Source organism: Aspergillus lentulus (assembly GCF_001445615.1).
Source record: "Aspergillus lentulus DNA, contig: Alt04, strain: IFM 54703, whole genome shotgun sequence".
Taxonomy (NCBI): Eukaryota; Fungi; Ascomycota; class Eurotiomycetes; order Eurotiales; family Aspergillaceae; genus Aspergillus; species Aspergillus lentulus.
The window spans coordinates 3135846-3158801 of NW_028322122.1; the positions used below are offsets into that span (position 1 = coordinate 3135846).

Below are 22956 nucleotides of genomic sequence, written 5' to 3' on the forward strand. Positions count from 1 at the left end.
ACGGAGTAGTATTGTGGGAAAGATACAGCCACATTCCCTGGGTCAGCTATAGTGCAAAGTTATCTGATCCGACGGCAGTGGGCCGTACACCGGAATTGCCCGATGGAGATACACCTCAAAAAATAGCACCCATTACACCGTTCTCCTACTGGAAGCCTAGTAGGGCCTGGACTCCTTGGTCGGATATGTAGAGTACTCCATAGTTGGATCAGATAAGACTTGGCGTATAACGTCCAGTCTCATTACGGTATGGTAAGATTACTCGTCAAGCTTACAGTATAATACATCATGTTAAACATGGGTAAGATACAGCGATGCTTGTCTATTGAACCAGCTTTAAGTCACAAGCCTAGGCCAAGGTTAAGAAGCTCATGACTGACTGTGCATCAGTGCATGTACCTGTGCATTCTGCTATACTTGGCCTGTAGCCCTGTAAGGTTCGGATCAGTCACTCCACCGTGCCTACGTCGCGACCAAGGCCTATATAGTGCAGTTTATGAAATCATGGCCCTGACTCCGCGTTTCCTCTCTGGATTCACTCATGAATGATTCTCTCATCCCTTTCGACAATTGCATGTCGCTTGAATTGGGTGAAAATATGTTTTACTGTGCGAAACTGGCTTGTTTCATCTCGCGTCTAACCCGAAGCAGGATCTGTAGCCGAATAATATCTAATCAGATCTAGTCCTTCTGGCCCCCTGTTAGCGAGCCTGGCGTACGTAACTGCTTCCTAGTTCAGCCCACTCAGTATGTCTTTTATAACCAATGGAGCAGGTATTAAACTAAATGTATCTGACAGCATGTATCAGTATCAGTATGAAAAGGTCCCACTGTGTATCGTATGTTAGATTGATAACGGGCTTCAGCTCAGTTAGTCCACTGATGAGACTGCAACCGAGATGAGACACTGAGACAAATGGGGGCCCGCAGTGCCGATCTCGGACATTTATCAGATTGGACGAGGGGCATTGCACCAATGCATTGCTGAATGCACTCCACTGTTCACTGCAGGCTTTCTTCTCAATCCCAGCTTCAATCACAATCTGAACGTGAATTGTTGCTTAATACACATCCAAAATGTACTCAAAATTCTGGCCCAAGGGTGGTCTGCCAGGCATTCTACACCACTACGTATGTTCCCTCCCCCTCGTAGCCACAACAGACAGGACTAACAGACCGCAATATAGACAGAAACCCTCGTCACTTTCGAATACACCACAAGCACCGTCCGGAAACCACACAGTCTCGTCTTCGTCGGCGGTCTGGGAGATGGTCTAGCGACAACATCCTACATGGCCGATCTGGCCCATGCCCTCCACCCAACCGAATGGTCCCTCTTCACCCTAACCCTTACCTCCTCCTATCAATCCTGGGGACTGGGACACCTCGACCGAGACACCAACGAGATCGCACAGTGTCTGAACTACATCAAGGAGTATAAGACCGAGCGGTTCGGCACCAGCGGTGGTGGCGGCAAGATCGTCCTCATGGGCCATTCAACAGGCAGCCAGTGTGTACTGCACTACCTCTCCCGACCAAATCCGCACACGCACACCCCCGCCTTCGACCCCTCCCTCGAGCATATCGAGCGAATGCCGCTCGACGGGGCGATCATGCAGGCGCCTGTGTCTGACCGGGAAGCGATCCAGTGGGTTCTTGCCGAGGGGTTCGGGGATAAGACGCCGGCGGAGATCCGGCCTGTGTTCGAGAAGTTGACTGTCATGGCGAGGGAGGCTACCCGCGACGCGGAGGCTGGCACTGATGTTCTGCTGCCGTTGGCGATGACCTCGTTGGTATACCCGGCTCATACACCGCTGAGTGCGCGGAGGTTCCTGAGTCTGACTAGTCCTGAGAGCCCACTGTCGCCGAGTGAGGATGATTTGTTCAGTTCGGATCTGAGCGATGAGCAGTTGGGGAAGACATTTGGGATGATTAGGGAGCAGGGGCTGCTGAGGGGCAAACTGATGGTGTTGTTTTCCGGGGCGGACCAGTCGGTTCCTGCCTGGGTTGACAAGGAGAGGTTACTGTCGAGGTGGAGGAAAGCTACGGATCACAATGGGGAAGCTGAGATATGGGATGATAACAGTGGTACAATACCGAATGCGTCACATGCGTTGAGTAATGATGATCAGGCTGAGCCTCGGAAGTTTCTGGTTGACAAGGTACTAGGATATCTTTCGGCTTTAGTGAAAGCTTAGGGATAAGTGGTGTAATATATGAAATAAGAATAAATACAAGACGGTTAAGACATCCAAAGTGCAAGTGGCGAAGATTGAGAGGATGCTTTGGGACATGATTCCAGAATGATATCTTCAGCTCAATACAGATGTACCTCGACTACAGTAATATCATTTTGAACAAATGAAGGTCCGCAGAAGTTCCATAGCCACAACTTCAGACCGCCGACCTAATAACTCGAGCAGGGCTTCCCACGGCGACACTGTACGGCGGGATATCTCTCTTGACCACCGAGCCAGCACCGATGGAGCACCCTGATCCAATGGTCACCCCAGCCAGAATAGTCACATTCGCGCCAATCCAGCAGTCGTCACCGATAACGACCTCCCTTGTAAATTCCATTCCTCGATGGGTGCGACGGGCTTCAATCTTCGTCTCATGCTCGCCCGTGATGATGTTTACATTCGGGCCAATCTCCACGTTGTTTCCAACGGTGACCAGTCCACAGTCCAGGACGGTCAAACTGCTCTATCAGCTTCATCCGGTATCATTTGTTGGGCGCATAACTGACTTGAAGTTCGCATAAAACCCATCTCCGACACTGATGTTACAGCCATAGTCCACAAAGAGAGGAGGCTCGATATAGATCCCCCTTCCTGCCCGGCCAAACAACTTTCGTAATATCGCCTCCCTCTGAGCCACGGTCTCAGAGAACGGCACGTCGGGTCGAGGAGGAGCATTGAACTCGGACATTAGGAAGCGCGCTTTGGTGCGACCCTCTATGAGCTCTGATGCGAGGGGACTATATCTGTACAGCGGCTTAGCGGTGGTTCGGCGTTCTGAGCGTGCACTTACAGTATCCCTGATATCATCTTCTCATATTCCTCGCCCCAGCAGACACCTTGAAGGTTTTTGGCCTTTTCGATGATCTGGTTGTCTTTTCCTGTTTTGGGAATCATTGTGCTTAAGATGGCTGTGTGATTTCTTGGTATGAATGGATGCCGTTTGCGCTGGGTTGTCGAGACTTATATATCGTTGTCATTGTCATTGTTTGTATAGTCGATATAGGTCATCTGATGACCTACATCTCGTTTGTAAGTTATTCGTTGGTTTAGCTACAGCGAAAGGTAGAAGGATATCCTGCATACACCAATAGGACCCCTTCCGGTGCGTGCTCGAATACGAACAGATGAAGCTCTCCTTTCATAGCTGGGAAGTCGGCCCTAAGTTCCGGGGACACAGACCAGAGATAGACATACCGTGCAGCATCTTTGCTGCGATGTGACGATACTATCCACCAGTAATGGAACGAAGGTATTGATGCAGACAAAAATGTCGAAGCCGAAGTTTACCCGCAGAGCAAGATATATAATCATGAGGCCAAATTTGGTGTGGCATGTGAGCAGCGGAGTGAGTCAAACAAACCTAATAAAAATATGAGAGGCAGCATATCTATGATGGAATACGAGAAACCGGAACAAACATTACATATTCGTCGAATCAATGGAGTGGTAGGTGTTGATGGTTGCCAGGCGTGAAGAGGAAATCCATAAATGATATTTCTTTAGTTTCTTCCTTTGTTCATGTATTCAAATTATGACATCTTGCAGCAAGAAATCCTCGATGGTCTAACGGTCATGATTTCCGCTTGTCACTCAATAGAGAACGAGCGCGGGAGACCAGGGTTCGACTCCCTGTCGGGGAGATTTCTTTTTCCCTTTTTCGTCTTTGTTTCCCCTTTTGTTCTTCCTCATAACCCTCCTAATTTTCCGCCATTCTTTGTGTCATTTCCCTCCACTTCAGGGTTAATTTGTTTTTTTCTTGCCGCAACTACGCTGGTCACTCATCCCACCAGCAGCAGACCAAATCTGCGAGCAACCAGATACCGCATTGCAATATTGTATATTGGTCGATGTTATCTCAAAGGGTCCCTAATCCACTCCAAGCCTGAGGCTGAATCTCGACCTAAAATTAGCTGACTCGCAATTTCGGAAGGGGACCCAAAGTGGATCAGCGTCGGAGATGCCGTGACCGAATTGCCGATTGTCCCTGAATCATGCTGCATCTTCCATGGGATTTCAGAACTTGGATAAGAGTCCTGCGACGGAAGGTGCTATATGAACTATGATTGACGATGTGTCAAACGCCCTGTTCATTTTGAAGACTGTCTCGCAGCTCATAATTGGATCAAATGCATATCAATCCCGCAGTTTCAGCCTCTTCTCCTGTCGCCATCGCTTAGTCTAAGCTCATTAGGCCTGAACTCTGTTTTCATAGGCCCAAGTCTAGACCCTGAGAAGCCATATAATAATACCAGTGATTCCCATGTCGTGTCAACACTACCTCAACTTTCATTTCTGAGGCCACCCCTGTCCTTTCAATAAACCTGTCATTCTTTTGAATAGTCACTCATTAAAGTACTACTTCGTATCTGATACCGCCTCCTCTCCGAACCCCTCCAGCAAAATGAAATTCCTTCCACTCCTTCTAGCGACGACCCTCGCCTCCACCGTCTACGCCCGCACCGACCTGGAAGGCTGCATCTCCTCCAAAACTCACAACCAATGGAACGAAGCCAGCATGATCTGGTACGTCCCCGGCACCGGCGAAATCTGCGACATCCCAGACTGCGGCGGCGGTCGCGCCCCGCCCAAGCGTGATAATCCCGCTTGTCCGGGGCAGTACACCGGCACCGCGACCTACGAGCCGAGCTATCTGCCTGGGTATGGGCCTGGTGCGGCTGCATCGACAAAGACGCTAGCTGCGACGGCGAGTGCGTCGACTACAGGGGATGCGATGACGACAAAGTCGACGGAGGCGAGTAGTCTGGTGATTACCGCTGCGCCGAGTATGACTGCCAGTGTTACGGCGACGATGAAGACGAGTATCAAGGCGGGAAACTCGTCCAGTGTGGCGTCGACAACGAGTAGTTCTGCTGGTGCTACTGAGACTGGAAATAATGCGGGGATGCTTGAGTTGAATGTAGTTGGAGTTATGGCTGCTGCTGCTTTGGCTGTCGCGGCTCTGTGATCATTATGAACGAGGACAAGAGGTATATAATCCTTCAGATACACGAAGCACACCACCGAGATTTGATTAGGAACAATTTTCCGCAGGAACCTAAACAACTACTATACCCTCCCTGACATTTGCAGAATTGAGTTGAGCATCATATCCTTACATGATCTGGTCGGGTTTGTCATATTCGAAAGAGATGATATCTTTCTCAAGCCTCCGTGCCCGAAAACACCATAGCCGTAACCTCAATACTCATCCTCACATATTCCTCGGGGTCCTTGTCCGGAAGAGCGAAGGCTGAATGTGGGACATCTAGAGAATTAGATATGTCAGTAAAAGTCACCGCAGGAACTATGTCTCCCTTTACTAAAGCCAAATACATTTCGCCACTCCATCCTTAGAATTATCGCTCTGGAATATAACGACCTCATCATCCCGCTGCCGACCCATATAGTACCATGCCATCCCGGGATCATACAAAGCATACATCATATGCCCGGTATACGTCACCCGAATAATGTCTGCTTCCAAGAGTTTGGATGGATCGTAACTGCTTCCGTCGCAGACGGCTAGTGGGTGGTTTTCGACCGGGCCGTTTATTGGGCGCCATAGACTGATGGTTTATGAGTCAGTCAACTGCCGTTCTATTCTAGAGGTCGAGGAGGGGAGTCTAACTTTAACATCCGAACTCGACCAGCGAGTAGACGCTCGGCGTATCCTGGAGGAAAAGATGCACGGGTCCGTCTGATGGCTGACGCTTCCGCTTGGTCTGTGTGGCTTGTTAGTAGAAGAAGAGGAACCGAAGAGGTGCGTACCATTATGAACCAAGTCCGCCGCGGGCAACTGCAGACCTCCTGCTTTTGCGCCTTCGAGGGAGGCGTGCGGTCGCTCGACTAGGCCTTGACAGAGTGCGTCACGCATCGCTGGAGTGACGGTTCGAGGGCGTCCGGCTCCAGAGCATGTTGGTGGAAGATGGATGGTGCCGCATTACGCAAGTTGTTGTGGATGGATACGATGGTTTGTTTGCTGCAGCCGGCGGCCGCGGCCATTTGTCTGATGATGAGATGTGCGTGGTGGAGGATCATGTCGCGGATGAGCGCTCGCTGGGACGGTTCCAGATTTGAGCTATGTCGTGGACCTGTTGCTTGTGAGATTTGCGACGAAGCGGGAGTGTTGATTGATTGCGTTTGGATGGTTAATGTGTTGTGTTGATTCCGGCAAGCGATGGATATTTTTGTCAGCTGCGCCTATATCCCAGCCACTCCATCGACAACTCGCTCTCACTGGCTGCGTCAATGAAGGCAAAGGTACGAATCAAAACAAAGTAAGGAACTTTATCTCAATCAAACAAATCCATTAACTTTTATCTATATACAATCATTTAGACCAGTCAAGAACGAAACGATGCCAGAACATCACCCACAGACGCCTCGGCGTTCTCCATGACCTTAGCCAACAACTTCCCAATCACCTGTGTCTCCTCCTGTACTTGCTCCTTCTCATAAATACGTTTGTCAAAGGCAAACTTGAGCTTATACTCATTCACATCCGCTGTCTTGACAACCTCAAAGACCACCGCATATGGCTGCGGCATCGTCACCTGGGACTTGGCCATCACAATCCACTTCTGGTACTGCTTCGCTGCCGCGGGGGCCGGTTCAAATGGCTGGAAGAGGAAGAGAGTCTTGTTCGAGAATCCCTCGCGCGTCGTTTCACAGGCTTCATGGATCTCGTCCATACCGACCGTACTGTTTTCGGTGTACTGCCAGAATTCATCCTGGGTCTGGCGAAGGAATTCCGACACAGGCATTGACGGATCGACTTTCGACCGCATAGGAAGGAAGTTTGCACAGGTGCCGTTGATGGTTTGCGGGTCAGGAAGATCAATGTTGCGACCTGTGTAGAGGTAGTCAAAGGCGACGTCGCGTTGGTTGCTGCGCAGAGCCAGCCAGAGCTGGAAGATGGACTGGAAGATGATAGAGACAGTGGCACCGGTGGACTTGGCAAATGCGTCAAACTCTAGGTTGATGGTGTGGACATGCACAGAGTTGATGCGTGGTTCGCTGGCATTGGCGCTGGGGAACGCGAAGGCAATAGGGCGCTTCTCGGATTGCTTCCAGAACGACAGCGTGCGGGACTTGTCCATCTGCCAGATGTGGAATGCAAAGTCTTTGAATGGAGTGAAGCGTTCCAGCGGCACATTGTCTTGGTAAGCCTCAAAGTGCTCGCCGAAGATGCGCAGAAGCGTTCCGTCATACAGGCCATGGTCGAGCTTGGTGACAATTTCGGTCTCGCCCGTCGACAAACGGAGAATGGCGTAGCGAATGAAGGGCTTGCCAAAAACGAAACGGTGGTCGTCAAGAGTCTTAATAATTTGTTGTCTCTGCTCGTCGCTGACATCTTCATAGACCTCGACCACGGGAGTTGCGTCGCGGAGAACAACACCATACCATATTCCGTGACAGCGAGTAAAGGTCGTGCGTAGAATCTCGTTTGTCGTTGTCAGCTGTCGAACCAGATCAATCCACTGTCTTGGTTCAAAGTCATTGCCGACCTTCCGGACTGTCATCAAACTCCACAACGCCTCGGGATGAGCACCCTGGGTCAGGAACTCAGCCTGTCCTGGAGGGCAAGGATAGATGTACTCATACTGAGTCGCCTGCAGACCAGCGGCAGAGATAGCAGCATCAACCTCCGAGGGAGGAGTGAAAGTCTTCTGTTGAATCTGTTGTGCGTCGTCCGACTCGCCCTTCAGCTGGTCGGCCATTGCCCCAAGACCTGTGTATTTGAGCACATCTCGCACGGAGATCTTGAGTTGCTTGCGTCTGAGCCAGCTCACGAGATTGATGGCAGCAATGGAATCGCCGCCGAGGCTGAGGAAGTCGGCTTCCAAACCAAATTCATCGTCGGAAAGCTGCAGTGTTTCGATCCATCCTTGTTGCAGTACTTTTTGTGTCTCACACACCAGAGGGATAACCGCACCCTTCGCCTGGGCAGTGCCAATCTTGTCGAATGAGAACTTTGTCAGTTCGCCCTGACTCAGGGACTGCACCATCGCCTTGAGCTGCTTGCGGTTGGCCTTGCCGGAGGGAAGCCTTGGGAGCGACGACAGAGGGACAATTGCCTTAGGAATCATGTATGGAGTAAGGCCAGTGAGCTTAGCTCGGACAAGCTGCACGTTCTCAGCAAAACCATCCAGTGGAAGAATCTCGCCTGGTTTCTCAGAAGCAGCACCATCGAAAACGGCGACCGCAACAAGATGGGCAGTGCTGTTCTGCTTCCAGACGGTCAGCACACAGTCCTTGACCTCACCAGTCCGAAGGAAGGCCTGTTCTATCTCTCCCAGCTCGATACGATGACCGTTGATCTTGACCTGGTCGTCTTTGCGGCCCAAGCACTCAATGTCTCCGTTGGGAAGATAACGAGCCAAGTCACCACTGCGGTATAGGCGTTGGCCGTTAAGCACTTCACTCTCGATGAAGGCGGCATTGGTAATGTCAGGCTTCTTGAAATACCCTTGCGCAAGCTGTGGCCCAAAGAAGCACAGTTCTCCAACAGCGCCGTAAGGGACTGGACGGACTCCATCTGCTTCGAGGACAATGGCGCCCACAGACGCTAGGGGCCTGCCGATATTACCTCCAATCGTGTCAGCATCAACATCCTTCATCGTCACCAGGACGGAGGCCTCGGTAGGTCCATAACCATTGCGAAGTCTCACTTGCGATGCCCATGTTGTCACTACGTCACGAGTCAGCTGCTCACCGCCGACAGTCATGGACTCCAGGTTGGGGACGTCCTTGGGATTTAGCAGTCGAGCCACGGTCGGAGTGAGGAATACATGGTTGACGTTCATTTCGTTGATAACCTCTGCCAGGTTGTTCAACAGGCGCTCCGAGGGTGCAATGCACAGAGTGCCGCCGCTGTGCAGTGCTACAAAGAAGTCGTACAGAGAAACGTCAAAGACATAGTTGGAGAACTGCAGCATCCTGGACTCCTGGCCCTGGCGATGCTCGAACTCGATGATTGATTGCATGGCTGCTGCACAAGCGCCATGTGTCACCATGACACCCTTGGGAAGACCGGTACTTCCCGAGGTGTAGAGGAGATAGGCCAGGGAATCCGGAGAGACGGTGATTTGCTGTGGCTCGGGGCCATAGGCCGAAAGGTCGGCCTGATCCAGGAGGATGCTAGGGATATCACTTTCCGAGGCAAAATAGGATTCATGTTCCTTCTCCGTGAGGACAAACTTGGCGCTGATGTCGCGAGCGATGTACGCGTTTCTTTCCAAGGGATTCTCAGGGCTCAACGGCACATAAGCAGCACCGAGCTTGAACAAGGCGAGAATGGCCTTGATCATCAATGGCGACTTCTCCAGGAGAAGAGGGACGATGTCACCCGGCACCACCCCGCGCTCGGAGAGATAGTGTGCCATGCGATTCGCCTCGGTATCCAACTCGGTGTATGTAAGGGACTGCTCGTTCTGGTAGTTGATGGCCATCCGGTCGGGGTATGTGCGGACGGTGGCTTCGAACTGGCCATGCAACGTGCGGGTGGCATCAGGCAAATCCTTGTGTGGCTGGAGCATGAATTGAAGCTCCTTCTCGCTGACCAGGTTCGTGGCCTTGACTGTCTGTCGAGGATTTGATGTAATGAGATTCAGTGCCATGCAGAACTGGCTGAGAATGAACTCCAAACGACGCTCTTCCATGGGCGATGTGAGCGTGATGTCGATACCTGTAGCGCCATCCTCAACATTCAGTGTCGTGTACTCGGTCCTCCATACTGGTCGCCGACCGTAGAGCTGGAACACCTCCTTAGAAATGTCATCATTTGCCTTGTCGCTGACGAGAATATTGACCATGGTGTCGAAGAGAGTAGTGCCCTGGCGCTCAGCAGCGGCCAGCGCATTCCGCACTCCGACCTGGGAGTGCTTGATGACTTTCCAGAGACTGGTGTTGACCGACTGCACCAGCTGCTGAAGCGTCTGCTCAGGATCAAGCGCGATGGCATAGGGGACGACAGCCAGCGTGGGTCCGTTCAGGGCCTCAATCCCTGGAACAGGCAGCTCGCGACCGGAAACAGCCGTTGCCATCGTGACAGACTTTGAGGCGATGTGGGAGGAGAGCACGAGAGCCCAGGCCGCATGGATAATTGCACCTAGAGGAGCACGCAATGCCGATGACGCGGCCTTGACCTGCTGGCTGACAGTGCGCCTGGCTGTGGATGTCTTCGTCACAGGAGCGTAATTGAGAATTGTTGGCACGGCCTCAGCGAGATGTTCTCTCCAGAAGTCCTGGGATGCCTTTGTGTCTCGTGCGTGCAGAAGGGCCACGAAAGACTTCCACTCGGGGCGCTTTTCAGGACGACGGCCGTAGTACACGCGAGCGATATCGTCGAAAAGGAATCTGTGAGACCAGAAGTCGAATAGCGCATGGTGAACCGAGACAACGAGAATGCTTCCATCAAGGACGGCCACACGCATGAATGGCTCGCCTAGTGTGACACCTCTGTTTTTGTCCTGATCGAGGTAGTCGGGCAGACTCATGGAAACTTCCGACCAAGGTAGGTTGAAGTCGTTTCGGACGACCTGAACGAAGCCCTTGGCTGCGGTGATGAAGGTGGATTTGAGCAGTTCGGTGCGCCAGAAGACGACCTGGAATGCCAGCTGGAGTCGTACAAGGTCGAGATGGCGAACGTCGAAAACGCGTTGGTAGAGATAGTCCTGGCTGCCTTGCAGCGTGCTAGCCAGGATGCCTTCTTGCAGTGCGGTGACAGGATAAGCATCGACAACACGACGGTCGGCAAGGAAGTCTGCTTTGAGCGCTGGATCAGAGATGTAGTCGAAAGGCGCGGCTGGCTCGTTGCTAACATGTGTTGGAGACGAGTCTAGTTGGACAGTATCCGCAAGTTCCTCGATCGTCTGCGCCTGAAGCATATCCGCCAACTCGACGTGAATTCCGCGTTCCTTGAGTTCTCGAATAGCGCGGATTGCGTCAATGGAGGTTCCTCCCAATGCCACTAGGGAATCATTGGGCGTGATAGAGGACGCGGGCAGATTCAACACTTCTGCCCAAACCTGCGCGATCTTTGAGGCAGTCTCGCTCAAGCCAGCCGTAGCACCGTCTTTGGGTGAAGTGCTGTGGCCCAACATCTTGCTGACCTCAGTACTTTCAGCAAGTCGACGAATAGCCCGGAAATCCACTTTTCCATTCTGGTTGACAGGGAACTCGTCGCATGACAGCCAATAACTGGGAACCATGTAGGGCGGGAAAGACTGGCGAGCATGGTTGCGCAGGTCCTGCACGAGCGTGCCCCAGTCAGTCTCGGGTGAAGGGATGACAGCAGCAACAAGCGACATGCGCTCGTTGATGTAGCATCCCACACACACCAAGCTGGCTACGCCCTTCACCGTCGCTAGCTTGGCTGCCACTTCCTCAGGCTCCACTCTCTGACCGTGGATTTTGACTTGGTGATCGATTCGACCCAGAATTTCAAACGTTCCATCCTCGCGCTGGACGGCCAAATCGCCAGTGCGGAACATCATCGTGCCGGGGCCACCCTCCGGTGCCTTGACAAAGGCAGCTTGGGTTTCCTTCTGTCGTTGGTGGTAGCCACTGGCAACCTGAGGACCATACAGACAGAGCTCACCGGGTTCGTTGGCAGAAAGACGAGTCATGGTGCCGGGCTCCAGGACGATCGCGGTGGTTGTGTCAGACGGGAGGCCAGGATTGCGGGGGTTATCACCTGGCTGGAGTTGACGGGAGAAGTTCAGCTGGGCACATTCGCTAAGTCCATATGAGACGCGCAGGTGGACTCTGTCTGCCCATCTGTTGACAAGGGACTGGCTGAGTGGCTCGCCGACAGTGGTAATCTGTTGTAAGCAAGCTGGTGTCTCATCGGGAGATAGCAAGGCGAGGGCTGAGGGAGTGATACCCAGGGCATCGATCTGAAGGTTGTTCAACACCTCGGGCAAAGCAGTTGCGAGCCGGTCTCGCCTGGTGAGGCAAAGACAGGCGCCCTTGGACAGGGTGGCCAAGATGGTCCGTTGCGCTGCGGAGAAGATGGGGTTGTAGAAGAGCAGCCATCGCTTGCGGCCGTTGAGTTGGAATTGGTCGATGCCATGAGAGACAGCACGATGGCTGAGGAGAACTCCCTTGGGGGTACCAGTTGAACCAGAGGTATAGATCAAGTATGCCAGGTCGGATGGAGTAATCGAAGGAGGATCAAGTTGTCCGTGGTTCTGAATGGACTGGATGCTCTCGATGGTGACTCTGTGATCAAAAAGGGACGCATACTTTTCGTGGACGACGACAGGTTCGGTACCGCAGTCCGCCGCAATAACGCGGTTACGCTGTGCAGAGCCTTCCGGATCAAGAATGACATAGGCAGATCCGGCCCAGAGGATGGCCAATACGGTAGCCACAAACTCGACAGACGGGTCCATACACAGGGGGATGATACGACCAGAGCGGAATTGACCCGCTGCCGCAATGTGCTCGACGAGCTGCCACAGCGCGGCATAGCTGTACGGTTGCTCCTGCTCGCATTGAACAGCTGGAGCATCAGGGTTTGACTCGACTTGGTGTCTGATGTAGTCCGTAACGAGGCAAGGAGGAGACGGAGGAGTGAGAGGAGGAATTGAGCGAGCCTTCATCGAGACAACCTCGGTTCCCTGAAGCTCAGGGCTTTCCGCGAGATCTCGAAGGGCGACCGGGGCCATTCTGATGCCGTAGCAAATTCAACGAGCGGGAAACAGGATCCTAAGAGAAATGAGGCTTGGGAATTCCTCTTCTCGAGGTCTCTGCTTGATGTCGATGGCATTTGGGAGGGTTGGACGAGGCTATTTATGTCCACGTTCTACGAAGGCTCGATGTGAATCTCATTTTGAACTTCATCCCACCCCCTCTTCGGCAACAGTAGCAGTCTGGGGGCCGAATAGAACATTGATGCCTACGATGATGTCTTTTGCTGCATACTTCTTCCATCCACGCGAAGAACTCTGTCCCTGCAACCCTCGATCCCTGAAACTTGCCATTCATTCATCTGCATGGCAGTAAGCACGAAGAGCGCCACGAGGCTCCACCTGCGGCCTGAACTGCCAGTCAGTAACGCGAAGTAATAAACTACGTTCCCGACCAATGCAAACATCACGTTGAGTACTAGATGCTTCGACGGCGCGTGGTGTTGGCACAGGAGAGGTTTCGCCGTCTCTGTCCAAGAAAGATAGGGAGACGTCAAACACGAGAGATTTGCAGTTGGTATTTGATCAGACCAATGGTATTGCACTGCTCGTCTCCTATGAATCTGTGTCGCTCTCTTGTTTCGGGTTGGCTCCGAGTATCAACAATGCCGATCACGATATCTCATAGTTACCTTGCGCCTCTGCAGGATCTCGATCCTTGATCGACTGGGTGACACATGGCCAATCAGAAAATATTCCGCGTTCTGCATCTCGAATCCGGCCCTCCAGGCTTCTGGCTGGAATGGAGTCATGAAAGTTGCAGAAGTATATCCGGCCACGGGCTGGCTAATAGAATGCAGCATGGAGCCTGCAGAAATCGCGCAACCCCTGCGTCTGCAGAGACAATTATCAAACCATGTGTAATAGAATCATGGCATGCTTTGATGCCCAAGCAAGAGCCACGCTTTGAGCCATGTTCTTCTGTGCATGTCGTGGCTTGCAGTGTAACCTCGTATTCGATCGGCGTTGCGCGAAGGCAAGGGTCGAACGCGCCACTGAGAGAGTGGCTTGCTGAATTATCGACATTGTGTACTCAAATCGGCTACTCGCCGATCCTAAGAGTCAGCATAATGTGATGTTGCAACAAGCTTACCCTAAGAGGGGACACGGTCTCTTTCCGCCAAAGGGCGATGCTTGGTTCTCTGGGCGAATACGTGGCGCCACCGTAAGCAGCTGATTCTCGTCTTACTGCAGCTGACGATTCTAAAGGGTTCTACGAGCCTCTCCATATTCTATGCTTCGGCGATGATGGCTCTGGCAGAATTTGTGCGTCAGATCGGCTATAAATGGCGCCCATATACGACACTGAACATCTGCAACCATCACATCGACTTCGCTTCTCCAACCAATCAACTAAGTCCAAGCTCGCTTGTTCACTCCTGTTACATCATGGCTGAATCTCTTGTATTTGCTTACGGGTCCGCGGAACCCGTCAAAGACATCCGTCTTCATTCAACCCCTCCACCTGCGGACTGCGGTCCTAACCAGGTGGTGGTTGAGTTCCTTGCGGCACCCATCAATCCCCTCGACTTTCTGGTGTTGCACGGAAAATACCCCGTCAAACCACAGAACCACATCGCCGCCGCCGACGGCGAGCACCGACCCATTCCGGGCTCAGACGGTGCGGCCCGTATTGTCAAGACGGGATCGGCGGTGACCCAGTTCCACGTCGGGGACACCGTGATCCTGCGGACCCACTGCCGAGGCTCGTGGCGCACGCACGCCGTGCTTGACGAAAACGACGTGCTGCGCGTTCCGTCGGAACTGGATCCTCGGCTAGCGTGCATCCTGCGCATGGGCGTGGCACCGGCCTACTTCCTGCTGCGGGACTATTCGGTCCTCGAGCCCGGCGACTGGATCATCCAGAACGCGGCGGCAGGCACAGTCAGCCATTTCGTGACTCAATTGGCGCGCCTTCAGGGCGTCAATGTCATCAGCGTGATTCGCGCCCGTGGCACGGACGACGAACTCGAGCGCACCAAACGGTCGCTGCGCTCGCACGGAGCATCGATTGTCCTGACTGTTGACGAGCTGAAGACCACCGGTGTGGAGGTGTTGGCGGGCAAGCGCATCAACCTCGCGATCGACTTTGTGTCCGATGACGCACTGGCGCGACTGATGGCGTCGTTTTTGGCCCCTGGAGCCACACTCGTCACGGCTGGCTTCCTGGGGGTAGCGCCATCAGGCCCCGAAGGCAACCTGCGTCAGTTCCTGTGGCAGCGCAACATCACTCTCAAGGCATTTCGACTTAGCGATTGTCTTGGCCGACGATCAGCGTTCCATCAGACGGCGCTATTGGAATGGTTTGCGCGGTTATTCATGGAGGGAACGCTAAAGGCCCCGGCGCTGGAGTTTGTGCGGTGGAAGCGAGGCGACCAGGGTCTGGAAGGCAAGTTGCAGGAGGTGCTCGAGCGCCATGAGAGGGGCGAAGTAGGCGAGCGCAAGAAAATTTTGGTGTTTGAGCAGTAGTTAGTTGTGAGACACTCGCCAGATATTTACTTGTTGGGGTTAGATCCATGCACGTTGTGAATAAGATCTGCAGTGTTATCAGTTTCTTGCATGAAAATTATGTCAAAGAAAAAGTAATAGAAATGCACATTTAGCTTGTTTCTGAAGATGCTTAACGGAGTCTAGCCTTCGAGTCTGGTGTGTGCTGCTGCCTGGCTGGCAGGGTCAAGCGAGGTGTGCAGCCACGAGAGAGAATGATTGAAGGAAAAAGGGAGCGAAGGATTTGGCAGGATCTTTATCCCTGAACGCCAGGTCGGAACGGCGCCGTATGGGCGAATCTTGCGTTGCATCGGGGCTGATCTGATGGAATTAAGGCGACGCCCAGTCGGAATGATCAGCCAATAATCTAGTGTGCCGGCGGGAAGCAGATGTGCCGCATCCCTGCATGGAAATGGATCGAATCATCCTAATAAAGGATTGCTATTGCACCATTCACTCGTAGCGCCGGTTAACCGGCTGATCAAATTATCGCATTACTAATCAGGTGGTTTGGTGTATCACATCTGCTCACCGTGTATTCTTTGTTGTCAAGGCATATAGATAGAGGGCTGGTTCCTGTCTGTTTGAGGGAGAATGAGTCTATCCAACATCGGGCTGACGTGCTATCCTCTCAACTCAGTCAGCGATTAGTTTCATCTTCATCATGACTGCTGCTACTCCAGATGATCGCAGTGAAGGGTCGTCTCCTCCCTCTACGCTCCCTGTTGAGGAGACTAAAGTAGAGAAAGCAGAGGAGACACAGACTCCCCCTCCTCCTCCAAATGGAGGGTGGATGGCATGGCTCCAAGTTGTTGGAGCCTTTTTTCTCTTCTTCAACTCATGGTAAGATATGGGAATGTCCCTGGTTGACTTTCGTGCTCACTAACCGATCTCAGGGGCGTGGTCAACACCTTTGGCGTGTACCAGACCTACTATGAAACGGATCTCTTGCATGGCCATTCTCCCTCGTCAATCTCCTGGATTGGCACCGTCCAGGGATTTTTGCTGTTCCTGGTTGGAGTCATAGCCGGTCCCGTTTTTGACAAGGGGTACCTCAAGACCATGATAGCCGTCGGCTCATTCCTGGTTGTTTTCGGTCTGATGATGACTTCCCTGTCAGACCAGTACTACCAAGTCTTTCTGGCTCATGGAGTCACTGTCGGAATCGGTTGTGCGTTCTTGTTCCTGCCTAGCATCGCCATCGTGGCCACTTACTTTACCACCCGGCGGGCCGTAGCGACGGGCATTACCGCGTCGGGAGGAAGCATCGGTATGTTGCCGTCCTCAGTCACTAAATGTAACCATACTGACTATGTAGGCTCCGTGATATACCCCATCATCTTCCGCAACCTTATCGACTCTGTCGGCTTCGGCTGGACCACCCGTATCATCGGCTTCATCGCCTTAGGCGGACTGTGCATCTCCCTTGCCGTGATGCGCATGCGCCTCCCACCCCCCAAGCAAGCCAGATCCCTCCTCGACCTGTCCGCCTTCAAAGAAGCCTCCTTCCTAATCTTCAGCTTCGGTCTGTTCTGCGCCTTCGTCGGCCTGTACTTCCCGTTCTTCTACCTGCCGACCTACATGTCCAACGTCGTCCACTCAACCGACGACCTAGCCTTCTACATCGTCGCCATCCTCAACGCCACGTCCGTCTTCGGTCGCATTACCCCCGGTCTGGTGGCCGACCGGTTCGGCTCCCTCAACACCATCATCCCCATGGGTCTGAGCGCGGCGATTCTCGCGTACGCCTGGATGGGAATCAAGAACATTGGAGGGACAATCGTGTTTGCGTGTCTGTATGGGTTTTTCTCTGGGGCGATTGTCTCGTTGCCGCCGACGATTGTGGCCCGGTTGAGTCCGAATATGAGTATTGTGGGCACGCGGATGGGTATGTGCTTCACGTTTGCCGGGTTGGGGCTGTTGATTGGCAATCCTATTGCGGGGGCGCTGTTGGATCTGGAAAGGGGCGTGTTCTGGAAGGCGGAGCTGTTCAGTGCGGTTATGGTTACCGCTGGAGCAGCGGCTTTTATCTGGTTGAGGATGTTGAAGTGGAGGGATGGCGAGAGGGGGAAGTATTAGTCTAGGATGGGCTATTGGTGCTGATGCTGTAGTGGAAGGTTGGTGGAGATGGCATATTAACCATTGCTCCGATTTCTTGTACGTGGACTCAGTCAGAAAAGGGTTCTGTTTACAGGACTCGGCTGGGGGCATGACTGCTCTTTATTGATCCTAATACCTAGCTAATTAGACACGGATAGACTAACCGGAATATTTATGTTTCAGGATATATATTCTCCGATTCTTCTTTTGTTCCACACTGACCATGTACCTGATCACATCCAAACGTTGAATAGTACTTTTAGAACAAACAGACTGTTTTCTTTTATAAAATTGCCATCGAAGACCAATTTGACCCAAATATCTTCTAATGAGACTACAAACAAGCAGGATTGGGGTTAGGGCTCACTGACCACGTGGCCAGATACTGCTGCTTGCCACCGCTCTCATGCAGGGACAGCTGCCTCGTGATTCATCCGTCTCTCTGCTGAACTTTATCCCTGTCCAGTTGATTTCGTTATTATTATAACAGGAAAATATTGGCAATGGCAAGTACATTGCCCATGAGAGGTCGTCGGACACATCGCAAATCACGGCATGGATGCCAGCAATGCAAGGCCAGGAAGATCAAAGTATCATACTCCACCCGCTTGCCCGCATCGTAGTCCTCGACTAATTCTACATACAGTGTGACGAAGCCAAGCCGACTTGTAGAAATTGCAACAAACACGCAGTAGACTGCACATATTCCCTCCCAAGCGGAGGAAGCCCCGCACAATCTCAAAGGAGTGAAAGATCATCTCCGCAGGCCTCCAACCCAAGCAGCTGCGCATCCTCAGACCTAGCAGTGCACGATCTCGAGCTGCTGCATCATTTCTCTACATCAACAGCTTACACATTTTCTCGACATCCAGCGCTGCAGACCTTTTGGCGAATCGATGCGCCGCGGATTGGATTCGGTGCCCATTATACGCTGCGAGCGATGCTAGCCATATCCGCCCTGCACATGGCCTACCTACGACCAGCACAGCGGCAATTCTACGTGTCTCAAGCAGAGCACCATCACAGCGTAGCATTGAAATTTGTGACCCCGAACATGACACAACTGATGAAGGAGAACAGCTCAGCGGTCTTCCTGTTCTCCAGCCTCACTAGCTTCTTCTCCTGCGCCAAGCCCCGCAAGCTCGACGACCTGCTTCTCTTCCAGCAAGGACGAATCTCCGAGTGGCTGGTCCTCTTCCGCGGAACGGGGACAATAGTCGAATATGCGCAGGAGGAACTCCGCTCAGGACCACTGGCAGCGTTACTGCGTATTCGGCAGCGCCGATCTGACTATCGCACCACCCTCCCTACCCAGGGGCTGGCCTTCATGGACGACTTGGAGGAGCTGGTCCGAGAGGAGGTCAAAGACCAGCAGGAATTACAAGTTTACCTGGGAGCTATACAGGAAATGAGGGGTTCGTACGCGCTGTGGTCGGATACAGGAGTCTGGGAGACGGGGGATGTCTTTGTCTGGCTGCTGCGGGTATCAGAGGAGTTTTTGACGTTCCTTCGAGAGCAGCGATATGTGGCGCTGGTGATATTTGGGTACTTCTGTCCTTTGCTCCGGCGGCTGGAGTGGATGTGGTGGTTAGAGGGGTGGAGTGTCCATTTACTTGCTCGGATCCATGGGTTGCTGGACCAGGAGCATCGCACTTGGATCGAGTGGCCGATGGAGCAACTGGGGTGGCGACCTTGATAATCATCACTACTGTTGTTCATGCGGTATACCCTACTTGAGTCTTAGCATTGTAGACCTTGGTTTCTTCCGACTGATTCACATTGAGCCTTGGTAAAGATAGGAACCCGGTATATTTAATGCGACACACTCTCCGAAATGTAAACCCAATATCACATAAGCATCATCACAAAGCAAACTATATCAAAACGACAGTCCAATGCATCTAGACGCCTCTCTCCGCGTCTCCACCTGGGGCCCCCATCATCTCACATTCCACCAGCTCACCCTTCCCCCTACCCAGAACAACAGAAGGATGAACCGCATTCATCACAACCATCAAAACAAACATCAGCGCCGTATCAAGGACATACATGAAGATCTCATGACGAATTAGATACCCATTAAATCCCTGCGCAAACTCCACCATCCGAAACGCACTTCGGATGAGAATGAGCCCGCTAACCAGATACAGCACCCAGAGCAGACCGTTCCAGCTCCTCACCCAGGGTACTTTCCGCGAGGTGCCTGCAATTTGGGAACCGGAGAATCGAAAGTGAAAAATACAAGCAACAAAGACAAAAACACCAAAGAATAGAAGCTGAACACCAAGACCAGCGACGATGATATACGTGCCGATATCTTGGGAGTTTGCGGACCCCGCGGACATGACTCCCCCGCCTATGCTGTCAGCAAAGAATATCTAGCAAAGGGTAAGAGGGTACTAACCAGCTCCCTGCAGGATAAATGAGAGGATATCACCCGCCACAAAAGTCTTGGTCATCCATTTCACAGGAACGGGACTCAGACGCTCTGCGTGGAGGAATTTGATCGTCCGGCCGAGTATCATATAGATCGATGCGGCGTAGAGCGTTGGTGCCAGCAGGACCAGGAGTGTCTGGATGGCGTAGAGCGTAGTGGATGTCTCAAAGAAGTGCGATGCTGCGCGGCATCCGTAGCCGGTGACTTGGACTGCGTCTGGTCAGTGGTATAGTGTATGCATGGGAGTGCTGCAGACTTACAGAATCCACCCACGATGAATGGGTTCATGTACTTTGACCCGGACCTGATGCGCTGATATAAATGCACCAGTGTCGTGATGTTGAACAAGACAGAAAAGACGATTGCCGCTGCCAGAGAGGGCTCGTAGTGATAGAGGACGAAACTGTTGTTGGATGACATTTTGTTTGTTTGGCAAGGATGAGATGTGAGGTTGTGTTGCGAGGATGATAAGCATTGCATTGAGCTATGAGACGTTTATATACAAATTTCTATCAATTATATGCAGTATATAGCGAGAAGTCGGTGGATTTCTGATCTCGCGTTCGTACTCGGGTACGATGGCATCCAAACATAGAAATGCATGCAGTTTACCTTGAAGTATCAAACTCAATTCATAGTCTCATTTCATCCTTCAATTCCGGTAGGTCAACAGGTATCAATTTCTAGGCAACCTTGTTCTCGTGCCGGTCGATTGCATGAACATATCCAACAAGAGAAGCGGGTGTCCGTCTTTCCGATCCGATCTCATCCAGAGCGGATCCTACAAGGCAATGAATATACAGTAATACTGCAGCCTGAGACTCTTATGGGAATAATGAAGCTACGAATAGAATTATTTTAAGTTTTGTGGCTTGTCCGTCAGAATTAGGGCAGATCCTTCAACGAAGATCATCGTTGAAACAATCCGAACCCGAACCCGAATCCGAGACCGAGTTATTTGGTATAGGCACCGACTATCATGAACGTAGCAAAGGGCACAGACTCAGTATCGTTGATCTGCAAAGTCATGTTTGAGTACGAGAGACGCATTAATGAGATTTCTGTCAACGCATGTTCTCAGCGTTGCAACTGTGCCTATAAAAGGCGTTGTTCTCTGAAAACAGATCAACACCAACATAATCAACAAGCGATTTTTCATCAAAATGTCTTCGCTACACTTTCTCACTCTTTCCCTGGCCACTCTGGTGGCAGCTAAATGGAACATCTCCGTCTCAGGAACCTCATGTGCCTGTGCACAGCTCGAGTCTTCCTACCCCGAGAAGATCGTCCTTCCGTCATCTGCAAACTATTCAGTCGAGGCTAACAGCTACTGGGACATACGGAGTGATCTTCACCCATCCTGTATTTTCCTCCCGACTACTGCCGATGAAGTCGCCAACGCCGTCAAGATCATCACCCACTGTGATGCGCACTTCGCCGTCCGCGGCGGTGGACACATGAATGTACGGCGCCTATCTCAACCAAATAATTACTCACTGACACGGACAGTTCCCCGGAGCCAACAACATCGACAACGGTGTCCTCATCGCATTGTCCGGAATGGACCAATTCACCGTCCACAACGAGACGATCGACGTGGGACCAGGCATGACCTGGTACGACGTCTACTCTGCCCTCGACCCCTACGGACGGATCGCTATCGGCGGCCGTCTTAAGACCATCGGCGTACCAGGCCTGACTCTTATCGGTGGGGTGCATTACTTCATCAACAAGTACGGTTTTGCCATGGACAACGTCGTCCGGTACGAGGTGGTGCTGGGGAACGGGACGCAGGTCGTTGCGTCGGCAAACTCCCACCCGGATTTATTCTGGGCGTTGAAGGGAGGCGCGAATAATTTCGGTATCGTAACCAAGTTTACGTTGAAGACATTTGCAATTCCGAAGATTAGTACAACAATCCAGAGCTTCAATGAGTCCGGCATCTACGATTATATCAACGCGCTATGTGACTTCGTCAAGCTCGATGAGCCGAATCCCATCGCCGCAGGGGGCGTCTTCACAATCGATTACAATGCTACAACGAAGGTGTCTTCTGCTTCGCTGATCGGGGTGCAGGAAGGCGTTAGCAGGCCTCCGTCTCAGTTCGCCAATTTCACTGCCATCCCTGGCGCGTCAAAGATGCACAATGTGACGACTGGGAAACAGTTCGCTTCGGGACTCGTGACCCCAAATCAGATGTTCCGGTAGGGAGCATTCCTTGAATCTTGGTCTTTGATGCTGACGACGATAGTGTCATGTTCTCTCATCATACGGTACAGCCCGACCCCGAGACCCTCTACTCCATTTATCAAGCCTGGAAGAAAGCCGTGGATGAGATATCCGACGTGCAAGGCCTCTACCCGACTTTTGTCATGAATCTTTCTCCAGCAGGCGCAGCGCGAGTAGGCAAGACTAATGGAGTTGGAAATGTGTGGGGTCTGGACGAACAGCCCATGATTTGTACGGCCCTGATTCCTTGCTATGGGAGTTGACTAACGTATGCGGCAGGGTGGCAATTCAGTACAGGCTGGGATCTCGCGTCTGACGATATCCGCGTGCAAACTTGGTCGCGTCGTCTAACCGAGTCTCTGCACGCCATTAACAAGAAGAAAGGAATTAGCTCCGAGTTTGTGTATATGGGCGATGCGGGTGAATGGCAGGATCCGTTTGCTGGGTTCCCTGAAGCCAATGTGCGGCGGATGAAGGTAATCCGAGCTGCCTATGACCCTCTCAGAACCTTCTCAAGGCTGAACTGGGGTGGATTCAAACTCGGATTTGACTAGCCAAGCTGCCAGTGTTCATGTTGGCTTTATCGTCTTGTCGTATTCGGAAACATTTCCCGATTGGGTAATAGTCTTGGGATGATCGGCACTCGGGTTCGGGTTCGGGTTCGGGTTCGCTGTCAATCAACTTCTTTGCTTCGTTAGTTCGGGTCTGCTATAGTCAAGATGTATAAATATGCCGTTAGAACGTTATTCCAACTCCACTCTGCAGG

General features: G+C 52.2%; 10 protein-coding genes and 1 non-coding gene across 11 annotated transcripts; 7 read left to right on the forward strand and 4 right to left on the reverse strand.

Moving 5' to 3' along the window:
• Positions 1 to 1077: 1077 nt before the first annotated feature.
• On the forward strand, positions 1078 to 2198 carry sidJ (putative siderophore biosynthesis lipase/esterase; the record flags this gene model as incomplete). The annotated part of the gene is made up of 2 exons (XM_033559658.2): positions 1078 to 1131; positions 1188 to 2198. The coding sequence occupies 2 exons, from the start codon at positions 1078 to 1080 to the stop codon at positions 2196 to 2198; spliced, it is 1065 nt and encodes a 354-aa protein (XP_033415549.2).
• Positions 2199 to 2394: 196 nt separating this feature from the next.
• Positions 2395 to 3137, reverse strand: ALT_2303 (sugar O-acetyltransferase; the record flags this gene model as incomplete). Its single annotated transcript, XM_089599307.1, has 3 exons — positions 2395 to 2701; positions 2750 to 2980; positions 3034 to 3137. The coding sequence occupies 3 exons, from the start codon at positions 3135 to 3137 to the stop codon at positions 2395 to 2397; spliced, it is 642 nt and encodes a 213-aa protein (XP_089456453.1).
• A 658-nt stretch (positions 3138 to 3795) lies between these two features.
• ALT_t053 lies at positions 3796 to 3883 on the forward strand. Its single transcript is given in 2 exon segments — positions 3796 to 3832; positions 3849 to 3883. It is a non-coding gene; the product is annotated as a tRNA-Asp (tRNA).
• Positions 3884 to 4644: 761 nt separating this feature from the next.
• On the forward strand, positions 4645 to 5208 carry ALT_2304 (putative cell surface protein; the record flags this gene model as incomplete). The annotated part of the gene is made up of 1 exon (XM_033559660.1): positions 4645 to 5208. One exon carries the CDS (start codon positions 4645 to 4647, stop codon positions 5206 to 5208), a length of 564 nt encoding a protein of 187 aa, XP_033415551.1.
• Positions 5209 to 5404: 196 nt separating this feature from the next.
• On the reverse strand, positions 5405 to 6117 carry ALT_2305 (uncharacterized protein; the record flags this gene model as incomplete). Its single annotated transcript, XM_033559661.1, has 4 exons — positions 5405 to 5508; positions 5577 to 5809; positions 5872 to 5965; positions 6012 to 6117. The coding sequence occupies 4 exons, from the start codon at positions 6115 to 6117 to the stop codon at positions 5405 to 5407; spliced, it is 537 nt and encodes a 178-aa protein (XP_033415552.1).
• A 469-nt stretch (positions 6118 to 6586) lies between these two features.
• On the reverse strand, positions 6587 to 12916 carry sidE (nonribosomal peptide synthase SidE; the record flags this gene model as incomplete). Its single annotated transcript, XM_033559662.2, has 1 exon — positions 6587 to 12916. One exon carries the CDS (start codon positions 12914 to 12916, stop codon positions 6587 to 6589), a length of 6330 nt encoding a protein of 2109 aa, XP_033415553.2.
• Positions 12917 to 14326: 1410 nt separating this feature from the next.
• On the forward strand, positions 14327 to 15406 carry ALT_2307 (MDR family NADPH-dependent oxidoreductase; the record flags this gene model as incomplete). The annotated part of the gene is made up of 1 exon (XM_033559663.2): positions 14327 to 15406. One exon carries the CDS (start codon positions 14327 to 14329, stop codon positions 15404 to 15406), a length of 1080 nt encoding a protein of 359 aa, XP_033415554.2.
• Positions 15407 to 16088: 682 nt separating this feature from the next.
• ALT_2308 (MCT family MFS transporter) lies at positions 16089 to 17503 on the forward strand (the record flags this gene model as incomplete). Its single annotated transcript, XM_033559664.2, has 3 exons — positions 16089 to 16267; positions 16321 to 16694; positions 16743 to 17503. 3 exons carry the CDS (start codon positions 16089 to 16091, stop codon positions 17501 to 17503), a joined length of 1314 nt encoding a protein of 437 aa, XP_033415555.2.
• Positions 17504 to 18464: 961 nt separating this feature from the next.
• ALT_2309 (uncharacterized protein) lies at positions 18465 to 19220 on the forward strand (the record flags this gene model as incomplete). The annotated part of the gene is made up of 1 exon (XM_033559665.2): positions 18465 to 19220. One exon carries the CDS (start codon positions 18465 to 18467, stop codon positions 19218 to 19220), a length of 756 nt encoding a protein of 251 aa, XP_033415556.2.
• Positions 19221 to 19425: 205 nt separating this feature from the next.
• On the reverse strand, positions 19426 to 20381 carry ALT_2310 (RTA1 domain-containing protein; the record flags this gene model as incomplete). Its single annotated transcript, XM_033559666.2, has 3 exons — positions 19426 to 19880; positions 19929 to 20171; positions 20222 to 20381. 3 exons carry the CDS (start codon positions 20379 to 20381, stop codon positions 19426 to 19428), a joined length of 858 nt encoding a protein of 285 aa, XP_033415557.2.
• Positions 20382 to 21124: 743 nt separating this feature from the next.
• Positions 21125 to 22744, forward strand: ALT_2311 (FAD-binding oxidoreductase; the record flags this gene model as incomplete). The annotated part of the gene is made up of 4 exons (XM_033559667.2): positions 21125 to 21424; positions 21471 to 22165; positions 22213 to 22421; positions 22470 to 22744. 4 exons carry the CDS (start codon positions 21125 to 21127, stop codon positions 22742 to 22744), a joined length of 1479 nt encoding a protein of 492 aa, XP_033415558.2.
• Between the last annotated feature and the right edge of the window lie 212 nt (positions 22745 to 22956).